General features: G+C 35.8%; 1 protein-coding gene across 2 annotated transcripts in view; it reads right to left on the bottom strand.

Moving 5' to 3' along the window:
* The window catches only part of LOC126824369 (A disintegrin and metalloproteinase with thrombospondin motifs 3), a 35,490-nt gene that overhangs the window by 11,757 nt on the left and 2,484 nt on the right, over positions 1-21,249 (bottom strand). For both annotated transcript variants that reach the window (XM_050553579.2, XM_050553580.2), the window contains exons 3-12: positions 19,014-19,103; positions 18,373-18,493; positions 16,423-16,534; positions 14,663-14,756; positions 12,765-12,842; positions 8,735-8,880; positions 7,922-7,968; positions 6,705-6,813; positions 4,496-4,654; positions 4,031-4,163 (exon numbers count right to left, since the gene is read on the bottom strand). In XM_050553579.2, coding sequence (XP_050409536.2) covers positions 4,031-4,163; positions 4,496-4,654; positions 6,705-6,813; positions 7,922-7,968; positions 8,735-8,880; positions 12,765-12,842; positions 14,663-14,756; positions 16,423-16,534; positions 18,373-18,493; positions 19,014-19,103 — 1,089 coding nt within the window. The remainder of the gene's footprint in view (positions 1-4,030; positions 4,164-4,495; positions 4,655-6,704; positions 6,814-7,921; positions 7,969-8,734; positions 8,881-12,764; positions 12,843-14,662; positions 14,757-16,422; positions 16,535-18,372; positions 18,494-19,013; positions 19,104-21,249) is intronic.

Below are 21,249 nucleotides of genomic sequence, written 5' to 3'. Positions count from 1 at the left end.
AAATTCGACAGAAAGCGAGAGAGAAATGGGGTTTAACGTCCACTGCACACAAACTAGGTCATTCCGGGACTAACAAATGTTACCATTTTATTTCAATAATTCGCTTACTATAGGGGTCTTTATCAGTGGGAGGAAACCGGTGGGCCCGGAGAGAACCCACTGGGTTAGGCAGGCGACCCTAACCCTTGCCACGTACAAGTGTCGGATCCAAACTACTCACTTGAATCAATGATAGACCATATGATCAAAACCATTCCGCAACCCACCCACCCATTCCTGACAGAAAAGATGTATGAAAAGCAATTTTTTACGGAATGCGTTTTCTTTATTTATGCAGTTAAAAATAGTTTATGTGAATGCACAGATTTCTCACTTATAATTTATACACAACTGAACAATAAACTAGCGACAAAAGTATATTAATAATATTGTAAACAGTGTTAATTTCATTCAAGTGTATAATGATAATAATTGTAAACAGTGTTAATCCCATTCAAGTGTATATGACATACCGCCATGGTTAATCAAAATAAAAAACGTTTCCATTATCCTCCATAAACTTGCCAATGAAAAAGGGGGTATATCCGATTCTTTAGAAATCCACAACAAGTATTTTATAAGTTTGTCAAATGAACACTGACAGCAATTCATCAAAATCAAGATGAGTGTTGCCTTTTTCGGCGGACAGTTTTTGGCAAATCTGATATAACAACCCTAATTAAAATACGAATGTCGCGTTACGGCGATATAGACCGGGAGCCCAGTGGGTCAACCTAGCTGAAAAGTGTACCGATTTTCTCCTATATGGTATCAATGTATGTATATCTGGTATAATCAGAATGTAAATCTGCCGGGTTTCTGGTGGTGGGTGTGGTATTCCACGCCCTAAATGCCATGATCCCCAACTAGGCTAGATTAGCTCAAAAGTGTACCATACGAAAATCTTACTGCAGTGTACGGTACATCTTCAGATATTACAAAAACACTCTGACAGACATTTCTAGTGGTGGGGTACCCCTGACAGAGCTATGTAGTAATTGCCAGACATTTGTAGTGGTGGAGTATCCCTGACAAGAGTTATCTAATATTTAGACCAAAGCTAGGCTAGATTAGCTGAAATCTGTACCACCTAAAACAGCTTTGGAGTTGTTCAGTACCACCACAGGAGTCATGAATGACCACTGCCAGACAGTTTGTGCGGTGGGTTACCCCTAACAGACACGCCCCAAAATGCCACGCCCCCAACTAGGCTAGCTTCGCAGGCACTGTTCCCGTGTTCTAAAAAATTAGATTTTTACCCAGGATGCGTAGGATACTAATACCTAGCACGTATGGAAGAGGCGATAAACTGCGATTGCAAGAAATTGATTTTTGGGCAAAAAACATTTTATGGGGCTAAAAATGCGTTTTTGAAAAATAAAATTGTTCCTACAACCACAGTTTATCGCCTCTTCCATATGTACCACCTAAAACAGCTTTGGAGTTGTTCAGTACCACCACAGGAGTCATGAATGACCACTGCCAGACAGTTTGTGCGGTGGGTTACCCCTAACAGACACGCCCCAAAATGCCACGCCCCCAACTAGGCTAGCTTCGCAGGCACTGTTCCCGTGTTCTAAAAAATTAGATTTTTACCCAGGATGCGTAGGATACTAATACCTAGCACGTATGGAAGAGGCGATAAACTGCGATTGCAAGAAATTGATTTTTGGGCAAAAAACATTTTATGGGGCTAAAAATGCGTTTTTGAAAAATAAAATTGTTCCTACAACCACAGTTTATCGCCTCTTCCATATGTGCTAGGTATTAGTATTCTACACATCCTGGCACAATTTTTAATTTTTTGGACCACAGGAACAGTGCCGGCTAATCTATCCTAGTTGGGGGTCGTGTTATTTTGGGCGTGTCTGTTAGGGGCAACCCACCGCACAAACTGTCTGGCAGTGGCCATTCATGATTCCTGTGATGGTACTGAACAACTGCAAAGCTGTTTTAGGTGGTACAGATTTGAACTAATCTAGCCTAGCTTTGGTCTGGAAATTAGATAACTCTTGTCAGGGATACTCCATCACTACAAATGTCTGGCAATTACATAGCTCTGTCAGGGGTACCCTACCACTAGAAATGTCTGTCAGCGTGTTTTTATACGCCCACATTTTCATGTGGACGTATATTGTCGTCGCCCCTGTCCGTCCGTCCGTCCGTCCACAATTGTTTGTGAACAGTCTACAGATCACAATTTTTACCCGATTTCAATGAAACTTAAAATATAAGTTTATCACCCTAAGATCTCAGTTCCTTTCGATATTGGCATGTATTGGACTGTAACTTCATGGATTATGGCCCCTGATTGTACGAAAAATCACGTTTTTAGCTTGTGAACACTGTAGAGGTCACAATTTTTATCCAATTTTGTTGAAACTTGAAATGTAAGTTTATAACCCAAAGATCTCGGTTCCTTTCGATGTTCACGCATATCGGACCATAACTTCCTGAATTATGGCCCCTGATTGTACGAAAAATCATGTTTTTAGCTTGTTGACCCTATAGAGGTCATAATTTTTATCCGATTTGAACAAACGTATTATTATATCACCGTTACATCCTAGGGACGGCTGAGTTCGAATTTCGTGAAAATCAGCCCAAAATTGACAGACAAAATGGCTGCCGTTCGTTCCCAAATAGCGTAAAAATATGGTATATCAAGGTTGTGGACCCTATAGAGCTCATAATTTTTATCCGATTTTGTTGAAACTTGAAATGTGAGTTTATTACCCAAAGATCTCGATTCCTTTCGATATTCGCGCATATCGGAACGTAACTTCCTGAATTATGGCCCCTGATTGTACGAAAAATCGCGTTTTTAGCTTGTGGACCCTATAGAGGTCTTAATTTTTATCCGATTTAAAAAAACGTATTATTATATCACCGTTACACCCTAAGGACGGCTGAGTTCGAATTTCGTGAAAATCGGCCCAAAACTGACAGACGAAATGGCCGCCCATCGTTCTCAAATAGCGTAAAAATATGGTATATCAAGGTTGTGGACCCAAAAGAGGTCACAATTTTTTATCCGATTTTGTTGAAACTTGAAATATAAGTTTATAACCCAAAGATCTTGGTTCCTTTCGTTGTTCGCGCATATCGGACCGTAACTTCCTGAATTTTGGCCCCTGATTGTACCAAAAATCACTTTCTTTTTAGCTTGTTCTCTATCCATCTCTCGAAAATGTGGGCGTATCCTGCCTGGCAGCCGTTGGTTGTAATACCTTAAGATGTATGGTACATTGCTGTGCGATTTTCACGTGGTACACTTTTGAGCTAATCTAGACTAGTTGGGGGGCATGGCGTTTTGGGCGTGGAATACCACACCCACCACCAGAAACCCGGCAGACTTACATTCTGATGATACCAGATATACATACATTGATACCATATAGGAGAAAATTGGTACACTTTTCAGCTAGGTTACCCCCCTGGGCTCCTGCTCTAATATTTTAAAGGAGCTAAATCGCTATTCTTTGGTACCTAGAAATGGACACAAATGGTCGCAACGCATATAATAATGTAATATGAATCTATATAAACTGATTTACGTTCAGTCGTTTCTGTTTTTACTCTAATTTCTAATCAGTTATTTGAGTTATGTTCGGCGAAATACGAGAAAAGTGCATATTAAATGGCAGCCTCTGGCGTCTGTGTATTTCAGTTTACTCCGGTAGTCTTCCCTTGTGGGATACGTTTAGCCTCATTCGCCGAGTCGCTCATTACAAAGCCTTCTGGTACGCGATTCGTGTGCCAAGTTTAAAATTTTCATTGTGTCTTAAATATTGGATACCAGAAGCCCATCTTTTCACGGTAAGATAACAACATCAACGTTGGTTTAAATTGACCAATAAGCCGTGTTTGCAATGACAAAGACCGTGAATGATACGAGTTAAAGACTTAGCTACTTTAACAATATACTTATAAATGATTTGATACTTCTCTAGGCCGTCAAATTAGGTGTACGTATAAAGTATATACTCACTCTGCAATGAAACGACTTAGCCCCATGGACCTGTTGACATTGTGCGTCTGCTTCGTAAACAATTCCTGGAAGTTTATTCTCCATGTTCGGTACGTCTGCTGACGTGTTTAATCGCTTTAGCACACAGTCAGGCCTGAACAGAAATAATGATATGTCAAACTAAAACGATTTGACAGGAACATTGTCACAAACAGTTGTTTCTTAATTCAAAAGTCACGGAAGAAATCCTACAGTCATAATTACCATCAACTGGACTTTGTTTCTAGGTAATAAAATATAAAAATATTTACTAAACTTATAATTTAATTAAAAAGAGGGACAAAATGGATTTTAACATTCACATACTGTGTAATTTTGAGACTTATATAATGTGGTACAATATTTCAATAATACTGGCGACAGTACTTCTTGTCACGCCCATTGACTCTGTGACAGACATTATGATTTAAATAAATCGGTACTTACGTTTTCCTAACTTGGTTTCTCATGTACTGTTTCACAAAATAAATAGTACAGTCTGATGGAAGATTAGAACGTGCTACAGTAGGATCAAATATATTTGACATCAACTGCCGGGTAGCAGAGTCACACCAATTCTGTTCACCATCATGGTCGGAACCAAAACTAAGAGAAACGTTTTATACTCGTATTTAACGCTGATTAAAACTGTACAATGCTCAAAATTGACTGAGAAATGAGTTGGGAGATCACATGTGAACGTATGTTGTCGTCGCCTCTATCCATCCTGACGCCCGTCTGTCCATAATTTGTTTGTGGACGCTCTCTACAGGTCATTTATAATTAAAATAAGATCTGGGTTTGACGAAACTTGAAATACAGCTTTATAACCCCGAGATCTGGGTTCCTTTCGTCATGTATCGAACCGCAACTTCATGGACTGTACGAAAAATCATGTTTAGCTTGTGGACACTTGAGAGGTCACAATTTTTAACCGATTTTGATAAAACTTATGTATGTTTATAACCCAAAGATCTCGGTTCCTGTCGGATTATGGCCTCTCCTTTTACGAAAAATTATGTTTTTAGCTTGTGGACCATCTGGAGGTCACAAGTGTGACTCACAATTCTTACCCGATTTAATAAACCGTGTCACTATAAACTTCTAAGGACGGTTGAGTTCAAATTTCGTGAAAATCGGACAGAAACAGTTACTGTTCGACAAAATAATATAATATAGAGATGTAATATAGGGTGTGCCTGTTCCTCAACCCCTTTCAATTTCTGAATAAAATATTGTTTAAAAAAAAATAATGTAAAAGTACGTAATACCATGGTTGTGGACCATAGAGGTCACATTTTTTATCCGATTTCCATGAAACTTAAAATACACGTGTAGGCCTATATCCCAAAGATCTGGTTTCCGCTCGATACTTGCGCGTAATGGGCCGTAAATTCCTGGATTATGTACCCTGATTGTACGAAAAATCGTTAGTTATTATTTTATTTTATTTTTTTGTTCATATTCCATCTCTTGCAAAATGTGGGCGTAAATTTCATGGCAACCGCTTGTTAGTATATTTACAGCACCCTGTTGGTGACCCCATGAGACAGGATATGCTTCTAAAACACCTAATAGCACCCATTCACTCCATAGGATGAATGGCGTAGTGTTTCCGAACCGTTCCAAAGAGTATGTTTGAAATCCCACATGCCAGACATAACAGTACAGAAGTTTGGACATAATATTATCCACATGTCTGTTGATGGACGAAACAGACAAATTTCAATGGCTAATCAATAGAACGACCATCGAAACGAAATACTTTGGGGGGGGTGTGGGGGGGGGACAATGGTGTCATACCCATTGGGCGAGGGTGGTAAAATACCATGGGCCTCGGACCTCCTAGGCGTTTCCACCGAATTTAATGTACAAACAATCACAAGGTTCATACCCGTAATCAATCAAGTGAACAATAAGATGAAGTTATATTTAAAGATGTACTGCCGTTTGAGAACTTTTGATTTCTTCTCGGTTAATGTCTTCAATGCCCGAGTTTGTGCATTGTTTGTTGTCTTACCCGTAATCGTTGCTACTCGAAACTTACATGTATAAAGACATACCATGGACATACTTGCGGTCGACCATGTCACAAGAAAGACTTGAGTGAATTAGCCATTTTATCATCGAAAATGTAGACGCCAAAGCGATGGATATAGATAATATTATTGATATATTTGGCAAAGCTATAGCTCGTAGTAAGAAATTATAATATTGCTATAGTAAAAAAGTCGTTTGAAAAGTTTATACAGCCGGGATTACCACAACTACACAGGATGTCAAGATCCCGAGAATATTAACTTGAATTCTCGAGATCGTTAACACAGGATGGGAGAACCTCGAGAACATTTTTAGAGGATCTCGAGAACATTTTTAGAGGATCTCGAGAAAGTATCACAGGTCCACAGGATCTCGAGATCTTCTACAAAATTTTGCATGACCCTTATACGCTTCCGTACACAACGCAATGTTACTGAAGAATTTTGTGGATAAGAAACTAAAACAAAAATCCAACTTAAAAATAATAATAAAAAAATCCAAATAAAAAAAATTCAAATAAAAAATAATCATAAAAAAGCTAAATAACAAAATATGACATTATTTAAGATTTACAGTGATAAAGCGAATTAATGGAGACAGTAATGTAAGGGTGTACCTGTGAGTTAATTCATGTGCTGCTACATCTGCTGAATTAAATCCACCCATCTCTTCCACATATGACACACTCGAAGAACCAGCACAAACGGTGCCAGTAAACGCTCTACCTGTCGCAAACAGAGATTGTTGATTGATTATTTTGGCAATCTACTTAATAATTATTAGCTTTCCATTTCTATTTGTTTATATTATTTTTACACTACATTGTATTCTTTCTTACTCTTATTTTTCTTATTACATTCTTTCCCACTCTTTTTTTTTGTCTTACTTTTAGACTTCTTACACACATTCTATTAACATTGATAGTCCCGATCAGTGACAGTTCTGTGTATATCAATCAGTCATATCTTAAATAAATGAAATGAAAATGGAATGTGGTTTAACGTCCTACTGTTCTGCTCCGACTGAGCTAATGAAGACGGGCATACGTCATGCAGTGTGGAATCAGGGAAATTTTGCCCGGGCAGCGGCACTATGGCCTACTCAAATATCGAATTCCAACTGCCAAGGGATCTTTTACGTGCGCGCCAATGTATACACGGGACCCATGTGTATATATGGTGAATAGCTTTATTTGATTCATGCTTCCGCCATAGGTGATATCGCACCATCTATATTTGCAGTGAAAAATATTGATGGGCCTGTCTTATATCCGACTGAATCCTAGCAGTGAAATTTTCTTCCTTAATTAAATGTTAAACATAGATTATGCAAGAGCTAAATCTGCCTATTTCAGGTCTTTCTTTAGGCCTGAAATGTTACCTAAATTATTTATTAGTCATTTAACTTGTTTGCACCATAATCAACTCTCGGTGTCATTGCTGGTGTGTGATATGTATTGGATTAGGATACGATTTGCTGCCCAACTTTCATTCAGGATTTAATCATGAAATGGATAATCGAGACTATGTTTTTTATCGTCCCGACTTTAGTAATGATGATCGAGGCTAGGCCGAAAATTCAATCGCTAAATTCTCGGTTCACAGTGGATAAATTTGACTGAAATTTTCAGCAAATGCCCTTTACATTATCTAGTTTTTAACTATAATAGTTAGAACTGCCAGCTCTTTATCTGATCTCCCATAATGTATCTTTAATTAATATTCAATTATCTGACTACAGTGTGGATTAAGTCGTGGGCAATTACGCACCGTTACTTTAGTTTTCAACTACTCTAAAAGGTGTAAATATGTCATTAAAGATAACTTAATATACCTTTATTTCCATTTAATCGTAACGCTGCGTCTGAAGTAAAATCCATTCTGATAAAAAAAAAAGAAAAATGCTTAAAGATACATTATGCAAGAGCTAAATCTGCCTATTGCAGGTCTTTCTTTAGGCCTGAAATGTTATCTAAATTATTAATTAGACATTAATTAACTTATCCAGACCATAATCAACTCTAGATGGCATCGCTAGGTGGACTGTGATCAGATTTACTGCATAACTTTCCTTCTCGATTAAACGATTAAATGGATAATCGAGACTATGCTGTTTAACGTACTGACTTTAGTAATGATGACCGAGGCTAGACAGAAATTTTATTCGCTTAGTTGTCGGTTCATAGTGGATCAGTTTGAATGAAATTTTCAGCAAATTGCCTTTACGTTATCTAGTTTTTAATTATTATAGTGAGAACTGCCAACTCGTTATCGAATCTCCCATAATGTATCTTTAATTTTGAAACGTTAATTTACATGTGCAAAGAAGAACAACTGTCGTAATAATGATTCAATAAACGGGTAATGGTCAGAAATAAAATCAAATCACACAGACAACTCTTTCGTCAACTCACATTCTGGAAGTTTTTCAAATTGATAAAATAGATATAATGAAGCAAAATTATAAATCTAATTCACTTTATTCCTAATAGGTGAATTAGTCTAATTCACAATATTCCTAGTAGGTGAATTAGTCAATTCCTAATATTATGTGAATATTAGTCACAATACGTATAGTAGATGGATTAGTTTAATTCGCAATACTGCTATTAAGTGGATTAGATCTGATTAAGATAATGACACCAACCTTGAATACAACTGAATGTGATCATGTGGTGGTATCTGCCCTTCTGTACTGTTTTTTATCCAGAGTTTCATAGCATTTAGAACATTCATTCCATACACATACCTACCACTTCTATAAGGTTCTGTCAAGAATGAAGAGGTTTTATTCTAGAAATATTGTAAAAAAAAAATGCTTACAAAAATATGAAAGCATGTGTTCAATTTAAGGAATATACATTTAAAATAATTTTATTTTGATCTGCATAAGAAATGATTATTGTCTATTTCATTGGATTTTATGAACATGAAAATGAAATCTGTAAAGACTTACTTCCCCTTAACCATTCCAAATAAAAATTTAATCATTAATCGCAAAAACAAAGGTTATTTTATTTCAAAGGGTTCAGCTCCCTTAAAGATGCATTATGTAAGAACTAAATCTGCTTATTACAGATCTTTATTTCTGCGCGTACTGAGAGCTAGAAGCAGAGTGAAAGGTTCTTTAATGTGTACGCCAATATGTACATAGAAGCTTGTTTTTTGTCCCATCTAAACAACTAGACACCTTTTGGCCAGACACCCTCTCCTGCACTATCGACAGGGCGAAACACCGCTGTCGACATCACGACCTCACCACATGATAATAATAATAATAATAATAATAATGGACATTTATAGAGCGCCAACATCCGGATAGATTACCTGCTCTGGTGCGCTGTTACAATATTCATAATGATGGGGAAAAGTTTAAAAATCGCACCGGGGAATCACGAAAGCTTCGTTAAAAAAATGAGTTTTTAGTTTCTTTTTGAAAATGTTTATGTTGTCCACACTTTTCAGTTCAAATGGAAGCTCATTCCATAGTGTCGGAGCAGCGACTTTGAAGCTTCGGAGACCAAGATTACTTTTTACTTTTGGTACAACTACTAGGTTCTAGTTCTCTGAGCGAAGGCTTTTGGTTTGTTGGTATTGTTGTAGCAGTGTGGATATGTACAGGGAATTCAGTAGAGTAAAGGGAGCAGTATGTGAAACATAAGATTATAAATTTAATGCGATACTCTAAGGACAACCAGTGCAGTTCTTTGAGTACAGGTGTTATACTACTGGGCCGTTTTGATCGGGAAACAATTCTTGCTGCTTTGTGCTGAATAAATTTTAATGGTCGAAGAGAATTTGCCGGAAGATTGATCAGAAGTGAGTTGCAGTAATCTAATTTTGAGGTCATAAGTGCATTTACTGGGAGTTTCGATGTTTCGAGGTTTAGGTATTTTCTGATTTTGCCAATTTGGTAGATATGAAAATTACAGGATTTGGTTACGGCTGATATATGATCTTGCATAGAAAGAGTGCTGTCAAATGTGACTCCAAGGTTTTTAACAGTTTTACTGACGGGTATAGCACAGTCTCCAATAGAAGACAACTGCTTAGGTGAGCCATTTCAAAGTGCATACAAGCAGTTCCATAGTACTGAAACTGCCCTAACTAGGGTATCCAATGATATACTTCTTGAATTAGATGATAAGAAGTGTGTGTTTTTGCTTTTATTGGATCTATCTGCAGCATTTGACACTGTTGACCATTCTATTCTTCTTCATAGATTACGTTTTAGATTTGGTATACAGAGTGATGCATTGAAACTGTTAGAAAGTTATTTAGTGGGTAGGACACAATCTATTTTATTAGATGGCAAACTATCAAAAGAAACTGTTTTATCTTTCGGTGTTCCGCAAGGATCGGTTTTAGGCCCGATACTTTTTATATTATATTCATCACCTATTAGCAATATTGTTGATAAATATAACCTTAAATTTCACTTATATGCTGATGATACTCAACTATATATTTCTTTTAACTCCAAATATCCATCTTCTTTTAACCTATCTAAACAACAACTTGAAGACTGTATTAGTGAATTAAGACTATGGATGTCTAAGAATTTTCTTAAATTAAATGACGATAAAACCGAATTTCTTCTTTTGGGATCGAAATATCAATTAAATAAATATGTACATTCTAACTTATCCATTGTTATAGGTGATTGTGAGATTAACTCTACTGCTTTTAGTCGAAATATTGGTGCGATGTTCGATAATTTTATGAATATGGAAGCGCAAGTTAATCATATATCTAAAGTTTGTTATTTTAATATTCGCAATATTGGTAAAATGCGGAACTATTTATCAAGAGATGCAACAAAAACTCTTATTAACTCCCTTGTGACGTCAAGACTCGATAATTTTAACCCTCTTTTAGCTGGCTTACCCCTTAAACTTATTAACAAACTCCAACGAATTCAAAATACTGCTGCGAGATTAATAACCTTGACGAATAAATATACAAGTATAACCCCTGTTCTCTTTCAGCTGCACTGGTTGCCCATTAAATATAGAATAGAATTTAAGATTTTACTTTTAACTTTTAAATGCCTTCATAATTTAGCACCAGTGAATTTATCTGAACTTTTAGAATTATACACCCCAGACAGAACCCAAGGTTCATCTGATAAATTACTTTTAAAGCAAAAAATTGTAAATATTTCTAGTTACAGGGCACGTTCTTTTAGTTATCAAGCGCCTATTTTATGGAATCAATTACCTTTTAATATTCGAATTGCATCATCACTGGTTAATTTTAAAAAACAGATTAAAACTTTCTTATTTTTAAAGGCCTATAACAAATTTTAACACCCATTATTTTGTCTATTGTAGTTATTGTATGTATTTTTAGAAATAATTGCTTTTTTAATGTATTTTTTAACATATTGATGTTATTTACTTTTTGAACGTATGTTTTTGTTACACTGTAAAGTGCCCTTGAACACATCTGTGAAAGGGGCGCTATATAAATTTTGTAATAATAATAATAATATAATATATTAACACCGTCGTCGCCGATTTGATTTAAAATATGTTTGGTACCAAGTTTTATAAGTTCAGTCTTATCGTTATTTAGTTTTAACAGGTTTGATTTCATCCAGTGACGAATTTCAGCCACACAGTTTTCCAGTTTGGCTTTTCCAAATGTTTCAGTAGATGGTTTAAAGGACAATATTGGTGCTAGTCATCATCACATATGTGATAGAACTGGTTAAACACGTTCCAAATATTATTTTATCACAGGGATCATTGCTACGATAGATGAGTAATCAATGTTTCAACAATAGGAAGTGACGAACGCAAAAGGAAAACACGAGTATATAAATTTTATACAGATCGGGTCGGATGATAATTATTGTCGTAAAGAGTTCACAAGGTTCAAAAAAGTGAAACAAGGGCCATAATTCTAGACTTAAATAATGGAAATTGCTGAAATTCAATAGACTTCAGTGTTTCACTAATATAAATGGTGCATATAAATTTCATACAGATCGGATGATAACCTTTGTCGTTAGAGCGTTCCAGGGTTCAAAAACGTGAAACAAGGGCCATAACTCCAGAAGAAATGAATGAAAATTAACGAAATTAAATAGGATTCTTTATCTTACTAATTTTAACAACATATATCAATTTCAAAACAGATGATAAATAATATAGTCTGTAAAGTGTTCATAAGACATTGTGGATGTACGGGCGCGGGCGACGGCAATATACGACCAAATTTCCATGTGGGTGTATAAAACTTACATTTCGATATCACCCTTTGTGGAAGTGGACGTAAAACTCAAGCAACGAACCAACACACATTATGTCTCGCCGGTAGGTCCAAGTAAATTAGTGGTGCGTTTTCATTGCGACTAGGGGGTGGGGGGTGGATGGCCGAATGGTTAGCATGTGCGCGCTGTATCATAATAAGGTCTATCATTGAGTCAACTGGCTTGGTTTCCATTCCCCGGTTGTACGTGGCAAGGAGTTGGTTTTCTCCGGGTCCTCCGGTTTCCTCCTTTTGCTAAAGACCCCTACGCGCTAGCGATTTGTTGAAATAAAATTGAACCATGTGTTAGTCCTGAAATGACCTAGTTTGTGTCGAGTGGAGGTTAAACTCTCTCTCTCTCTCTCTCCCATTGCGACTCACTATGTATACATAGAAATATTCTAAATACATTGAACTCTAACCTCAGAAATGATGAAACCTGTCACAAAAACTGTTATCTGGAAATCCCTGGCGGGAAAATTTTGAAAGATGAGATTGACCTACAATAAAATAAAAGGGAAATAACCGGCATGTATCTCTCAAAAAAAAAGCGAATAAACATTAATTTCATTAATTAGTGAAATAATACCCTGTCGAACGCTGCACAGGTTTTCGTGTTGATCCCCCAAGCAAAATAATCTAATAGTGTGATAATCAGGCCCGTAGCCCCCCCCCCCCCCCCGAAAATGTTTTTTGCCGACCATAGCTCTAAAATACCTACTGTAGACTGTGCCGGGTGTCCCCCCCCCCCCCCCTAAAAACTTCACTGCCCCTCCGAAGCTAGCAAGCTGACTACGGGCCTAGTGATAATGTACCAATCGATAACATAATTAATATTTCATGAAGTCTGTGAATGTCATTTGAGGGAGTGTTGCAAACATCAATATTGCGATGACTGAATCTACTAAGAATATCAATCAAAAGCTTGTTTAACACAATTCGGTATTGACAAAAATAAAATGTTCCTGAAGCAACGACTGCGAGTACTACCACATCTGTACGTTGCTAGATTGCTTTACAATGCCCTTACTTATAGCTACGTTATCTCCATTTACGGCACACAATTGAACAGTAGCGCCCAATCAGAGGTTGTGGCACAAACACACTCAAATCAAATATAGCGAACTCCACGGAAACCTTGACATTAAACGAACCTTGAACTTTGCAACTCGATTATCACAGGTAGACATTTTAGCTGGAAAGTGCGAGACTTGATGATCGCGATGATCGAGGAATCTGATAGGCTCTCGAAATTAGTGCCGAAATATTCTGGGTATTAGGGCCTAAGTTGTTAACCCGCCATTACTTTGATTACTTTGTAAGTCTGAATTTGGTAACAATACGTCAATTGTAAGTGTTCACTATAATCCTATCTGACTTTCGTTATCGATTCGTCATTTGCATTTTTCGCTAAAAATCAAATTTCTCACGTCCCAGTCCACAGTAATATTTACTTCGGTTGATTATTTAACATTTAATTAAAGATGCATTTGTAAGAGTTAAATCTGCGTAGGTCTTTATTTTGGCTTCAATTGTTATATAAACTATTATTTAGACATTTATTAACATGACAAGCCCATAATCAAGTAGCTAGTTCATCGGATGGCGGAGATTTTAAAGGATTGAAACACGATCTCCATTTAATAATTTAATTAATAAATATACAGTTGCTACGATCATAGACAGTCTTTGTCACATCTTATCAAAACTTCAAACAGTGGAAACTTCGCTCAGAATAAAGTAATTTGAATAAAAAATTTGATATATTAATTTTGCATTATCTAGTTTTGAACTATTATAGCAAGAACGACTAGTTCTTTATCTAAATCATACATATGAATCCTTAAGAAAACAACATTAAAAGACATCGCTATAACAGACAATGTCCCGGCATCGGATTTAACTTATTACATAGCGAGCAGCATAGATCGATGAAATTTCCATTCTACATAATATCCTTGTAAATACAGAACGGAATTGAACCATTTTTTAACTGGTATTCATATTACAGATTCATGTTTCACAATATTGTAGTTTGCTCAAGTGATTCCTATAGCACCAATGACGAATCAAGGCTTTAAATATAATGAAATTGGGGTCTCGTACTGTATGCAGTGGTTGGCTCATCAGCACTGTAATATGACGAATTGATATAGTACGTATATTTATAGTCCGGTATATTAAGGAAAAGGAGAATCATCTAAAGTCTGTTATATCCGAAAATAATTTTACATCTCTCTAATAACCAGTTTAGTTTGGCGGCGCGTAGTAAACACTGCATACTTTATCAGATATCTCCGCCACGTGAAAATATACAAACCCAGTTATACGAGACTGTATAATATTTTCTTATATTAGCTAAAGTTTGTATTCTTTTTATCACTGGATTAGGATGACCACCAATGCTGAACCACCTGAAATAGAATCAAACGTTTTGTTTAAACAAGTATCAGCGCAAGACCAGTATGGCGTTATCACAGCCTTCGCGTACTGGTAAGTTTCATGTCGATCATATTTTCTGTTTTCGAAGAGCGTCACCCCTAAAACAAGAAAAAGATGGGTAGAGGTTGCCAGGTTGGAAAAGTTCCATGACCAAAAATATAATATCAATCACTGGCCAATGAGAGTTGAACCCAAGGAATAGGAGGGTAGTGTTGCGGTGGTTGTTGTTGATTAATTATGAGCCCAGATATTTAAAAGTGTTAAAGGGAATAATGTATTTTATAATGTACAAGTGGAAACGTGTATTTTCGTGAATCTTCGTTGTTGACTAAATGAAGACAGGAATCTTGTTGTTAATATCACTATATTTTTTGGTTAACAAATAATCAACTACAGCAAACAATTAATGTAACAAATGTTGGTTCAATGCTTAATACTAGATAAACTCCAATATGGATATGGGAATTGACATAAACTTCTGTCCTTAGGAATGTGATCTAACTTGATCTCCCAAATGACACGTGGTCGCCTTTAATTCTGTCATTTGGGTCTATATATCCCCATGCATCGCCTATGGCATTAATCCTATATAAATTTATCGTCTATACAAACAATATACCATGGTAACTAAAACGCTATAGCCCTTAGACGATAATTACAATTCATAAGATCAATTTAAAGTTTAAAACAAAGAATACTGGAGACAGGACAAGAGTTTTATAAAGAGTTGGCCATTCTTGCTATAATGATTCAAAAATAGATGATAAAAAAAGAGAAAATGTTGAAAATTTCAGTCCAATTACTTTGTTCTGAACGGAATTGTCACTGTTGGAAGTTTGGGCTAGAAATAGGCATCAATTGTGTCTGCACCGTCTATGAGAATTGACGATCGTTTGATTGACAGACGATAACTCCACCCACATATTCTCGATTATCAAGTAACATGCTCAATGGCTATGGTAGCCTGGTTTGACAGGCCTTTCGTCGCCAGTTTCCGGTAGTGACATCAGCGACTAACGGTAAAGGTTAGCTTGATCCGCCATTTTTTAAATCCAAACTGTATCCAAGCCATCCGCGGGCCTACAGAGTTGATTTTGAGCTTGTCGTGTAAATAAAAGTCTAATTAATAATTTCTATAACATTTGGAGCCTAAATAAAGACTTGCAATAGGCAGATTTAGCTCTTGCATAATGTATGTTTAAGGAAATATATAAGACAATATGAAATAGATATAAATGGGGGCTAATTAAGGTGGATTAAGATCTATTAAAATATAGTTTACTGAAAAAAGTAATACTGTGCGGATTAGCATGATATATTAAACATTTACTATTGGATCACTCTACTACAATACGTAAGAGAAAATGACTGAAGGTCGAACTTTTACCGAGTAAGGTAAAATGATATGACCGAAGATGTCCGAATTAAATTGAATTCAAACTCTTGGACAATAATTATTGTGTCAAGCCATACGTTTCATGAGTCTAAGGGTCAACGTTTGTAAAAAACATTTTTGGCTCAAATTTTAATCTTGTCCACAATTATCTTAGTGTATACGAGCATACAAACTTGTTCAATACTGTACCAATACACGAATCCAAGAAAATTGCAAGACATGCTGATCATATAAATACTTACTGGTCATATATTGTATAATCTGTCATTATAAGTACATCTATTAAATATTCTCTTGTGTTTCTCTTAAATCGTCTATGTGATCTGATCTCTGGATTCTTTATATGTCGGTGGACTGAATAGCAATATAACAAATATCATGTTATTTTATTCTTTTATTACAGTAACATTTAACAGATGGTGGTAAGATTCACCCCGTTGAAAATTTTATTGCACAGGAAATTAAAACAAATAAATGAAAATCGTCTTCGAGCTTCCATAAAGTTTCCGAAATCTGATAAAAGCTCAACTTTAATTTTTTAATACCAAAAATTTGTACTGAATTGATTTGGATTAAAACATTTTGTCTTGAGTCACTCTACTTTGTGCGACATTTTTCGGGCATCGATTAATATTTGTGAATGTAGCTGCAACAGGGTGATAGGAATTCAGGTCGGGTCAGAATTTTCCAGGAGACGATTGATTGGTTGTTTTTGTTTTTGATTCAGATAGGGGGGTTGGATGGCTGAATGGTTAGCGTGCGCGCGCTGTATCATAAAGTCTGTCATTGAGTCGACTGGCGTGGTTTCGAATCCCCGGTTGTACGTGGCAAGGAGTAGGGTCGCCTGTCCAACCTCGTGGGTTTTCTCCGGGTCCTCCCGTTTCCTCCCACTGCTAAAGACCCCTACGCGCATGCGAATTATGTAAATAAAATTAAACCATATGTTAGTCCCGAAATGACCTAGTTTGTGTCGAGTGGACGTTAAACCCCATCTCTCTCTCTCTCTCTCTCTTGATTCAGATAAGCCACCTAAGGTATGGAATTCGAGTCAGCTACCATAGCCTGTATTAGATCACTTTCAAGTTGCTGTATTCAAGGGTTGGAATAGCAGGAAAACTCATTTCTCAAATGTTCTTAGGGTGCCGCCGTCTGTAATTCGAAATATTTTGGGGTATTTCAGGTTCTGCCCCCACCAACACCGAGCCCGTACATATTTTACGATAATGTTACAGTGTATCTTTATAGGCATTTTAGTTATTATTCAATTTCAGTTATAGTTCAAAAGTTCGAAGTGGTATCTATCTATAATGTTTTATGTCTTTAAACTGCTTTGAGTTTATACTTAAAGCAGATAACCTCTCACTTAATATTATCCATAATATTCAAAATTAAAAATATTGTTCCAGTTCAATCAATATTGGCGTTGTTATTTTACCTTGAAAATATGGGATCCTAATATCCAGTATTTTAGTCATAATGTACAATTCAAAATCAGTGCAAGATGTCCTGTGTAGTCTATGGACAGAATGATTTCGAGCACCATTTGTAACGATAGAAAGAAAAACATATGCCAGAATGCGTATAGTAATTAAAATGGCTAATTCACAAACGACAAAATAATAAGCAGGCTAAAACCACTGCCGTTCAATTTGGATTGTTCGCGTATTTTTTCTCGAACATAATTATTAGTTATAAATTACAATAAAAATGCTAACAATTGTATGTAAATCATCTTAGTATACATGCATATTTATACATTAATATATGCTTTCAGACCTATTTTCTTCTATTTCAATGTTCTAAAAAACAGAGCCACATGCCCTTTAATTAAAGTTTCTACATTTTACTGTAACTTTAGTCTGGTGACCGGCTCCTTGCGATATATACGTTTAGATATATATTGCAATCTGGCAGTTAGTCAATTTTGGACACTCGTCTATCACTTGTAATTATTTATTCTCGTCAGTGATAGAATTGGCAACTGTGAGTAAGGCGCTGACTCACAAACCACATACGGTTCGATCCACATACGGCAATCCATATAATGAAGATTATAAATTTACGAACAGTACAATGGATTGCCGTTAACCTCCTCGTGGGACGATTTATTTCGTTATAAAATGTACCCTTCTAGGTAGTAATAATATTTAATTGAGTGAATTATTATGTGGTGAATTATATTATTTACTCACCCAAAGATGTAACAGAATCTACTTCGTCGAGTGAATTGGATGGGGTAAAAACATATTCACCTTTGCCTTGATCAACAAGTTCAACATTGTAGGCTTTTCCTTTATGGATTATTTTTCCTTCCTGGAAACAAATGATGGATATAATGTCAAACTAACATAAGGATAAATCATGGCCCAATATCCTTCAATTAAAGACACGCTGTGCAAATTTGACTTCTAATGTTATATAAATTATTAATTAGGCATTTATTTGCATGACAAATCCATTTACTCTCTAGATTATCGGATGGCTGTAACATTGAAAGGATTAGAACACCTGTGCCATTTAATAATTTAACGTTAGAATTGATAATCAAGATTTTGTTTATTATCCATGCAATGGTATAACTCTTGACAATCGATACTATCTTGTCAAAACTTCAAACACCAGTAACTTCGCTAAGATCAGCATAAAGTAACTTGAATTTTCAATGTATTCATTTTTTATTTTCCATTTCTGAACTTTTATAGCAAGACCCGTTAGTTCTTTGTTTTTTATTTAAAAATTACATAATGCATCTTTAAATTAATTATCCCATACGTTGGTCTCGTTTATTTCATGTAAAGAACCACTCAGATACAGACAGATACATTAAACTTACCACTGATAATGGTTTCTTTGCAAGATGATATTGGGAACATGTGATTACCATTGCCGCCATGTTGTTTCTGTCTTGATAAGCCATCGTGGACTATATATTATAATGTACAAACATCATTTATTAATAATTTCAAAGTAAAATACAGAAAACAAAAGTACGCACTAATTATCATGCTACCCAAAGTGTCAAAGACGTAACATATTTTGTTCATGGGCAGGCAATCTTGTGTCCCATTTTATTACTAATCTGTTTCTTTATACATATGTTTTGCAAGCCCAATTTCAAAAACAGGTAAATGAAATAGGGTTTAACGTCCTATTGTTCTGGCCTAATGAAGACGGGCATACGCCAAACAGTGTGCTTTAAGGGGAATTTTGCCGGGCAGCGGCACTACGGCCCAATGTTATATCGAATTTCATCTTCCAAAGGATCTTTTACGTGCACGCCAATGTGACCTCGGTTTTTCGTGCCATCCGAACGACTATACGTTGTCCCTTGCCAGGCCGTCTTTCCCGCACCACTTAAGAGGGGGAACCACGCCGAAAAATCTGGATGAACTTTCAATGCAGGGATCGAACACCCGACCTCCACCGTGGCTCCCAAATGATAGGTATATATAGTTCTAATGAAGACGTACATACGCCAAAGAGTGTGCTATAAGGGGAATTTTGCCCGGACAGCGGCACTACGGCCCAGAGTTATATCGATGGTCTAGCGTTCTCCGTAATAGCAGGAATAGATGCGCATGCAGTGGCGACACCAAACGATGTCACAATGATGGTTGCTAGGTGAAAGTATCGAAATTGTAAACTTGTTCGATGTTTATTCTAAACATGTAAAGCGTAGTTGAGAGGATAGTTTTTTCTTTACAATAATAAAAAATAACATGAAATAGAATAAAAATTGAAAGATTAGAAGCCCTATTCTACGCAAAACAAATCAAAAAGATTTGATTATACATAGATTAGAAATTACACGATAGCACGATATAAATTTGAATCTTATATACCGCCATGCATGAATGAGACCATTGATCCAAATGACTCACTCTTCGTCAGGTTGGATGGTTTGTTGGAGTGTTAGAATTGAAAACAACATTGCATACCCCCCCCCCCCCACACACACACACACTCCCACTCACATATTTTTTTTGTAAATCAACACTTTTTATGAGAAAAGTGTCAGGTCGTATGCTTTATCCTTTAACGTCAGGTGATGGAGTGGGATGGGCATTCAAAGCGCGAGCTAATGATATAGGCATATGTGATATCACAATTAATGATATGAATGAATGAAATTGAATCACAATGTCATCGTATTAATTCATAATAAAAATTGACGTCAAACGGGGTGTTGGATTTCTCGTTTTAAAAAGCTCAGTGGGTATGTCTATACGCCAAAATGACGATAGAGACCTTATATTTCTCAAAAAATTTCAAGGTGTCCGTCTTCATTTGCCCATTTGGTACAGAAAAGTAAGACGATAAACCCCATTTCATTTTGATTTAATTTCGTCAAGAACATCACTATCTATAAAATTCTGTATCGCTTAATCCAACTTGAATAATATTTAGTGGGAAAAACCTATCATAATGAAAACATCAGAAATAGAAACTTCATTGCGATCCACATAAACAGACTCCAAATTTATGTCTTTGAACCATTGCAAGAAAATGTTTATCATTATATTAGTGATATTTTTGTTAAGGCAGTAATAGAATACAGATAACTGTATATAAATATTTAATATTGGCTTAAACTGTAAAAAAAATATCAAATGAAATTCTCCAAATTGAAATTATATTACAAATGACTTGGGTGAAAATTAAAATTGACTTGGGTGGAAATTAAAATTGGCTTGGGTGAAAATTATAAAAAATCAAATTAAATTACAAATGACTTGGGTGGAAATTAAAATTGACTTGGGTGAAATTATAAAAACAAATTATATTAAAATTGACTTGGGTGAAAATTATAAAAAAACAAATTATATTAAAATTGACTTGGGTGAAAATTATAAAAAACAAATTATATTAAAATTGACTTGGGTGAATAGGCTATTCAAAAAAACAAATTATATTATTTTTCACGTCCCTTATCAGCCACCGTAACAAACATTGTTTAGCTTATATTTTTTAAATAGTATTTGCCAACCATATTATTACGTTCGATATTGTTTTCATTTTTAGCACACCGTCCAACCATTCTACCAGACGAAAAGCGAGTCGTTTATCAA

Source organism: Patella vulgata, chromosome 6 (genome assembly GCF_932274485.2).
Source record: "Patella vulgata chromosome 6, xgPatVulg1.2, whole genome shotgun sequence".
In the NCBI taxonomy this organism is placed as follows: Eukaryota; Metazoa; Mollusca; class Gastropoda; family Patellidae; genus Patella; species Patella vulgata.
The sequence above is the reverse complement of the archived record's forward strand: the minus strand, read 5'-3'. Positions and strand labels throughout refer to the sequence as shown.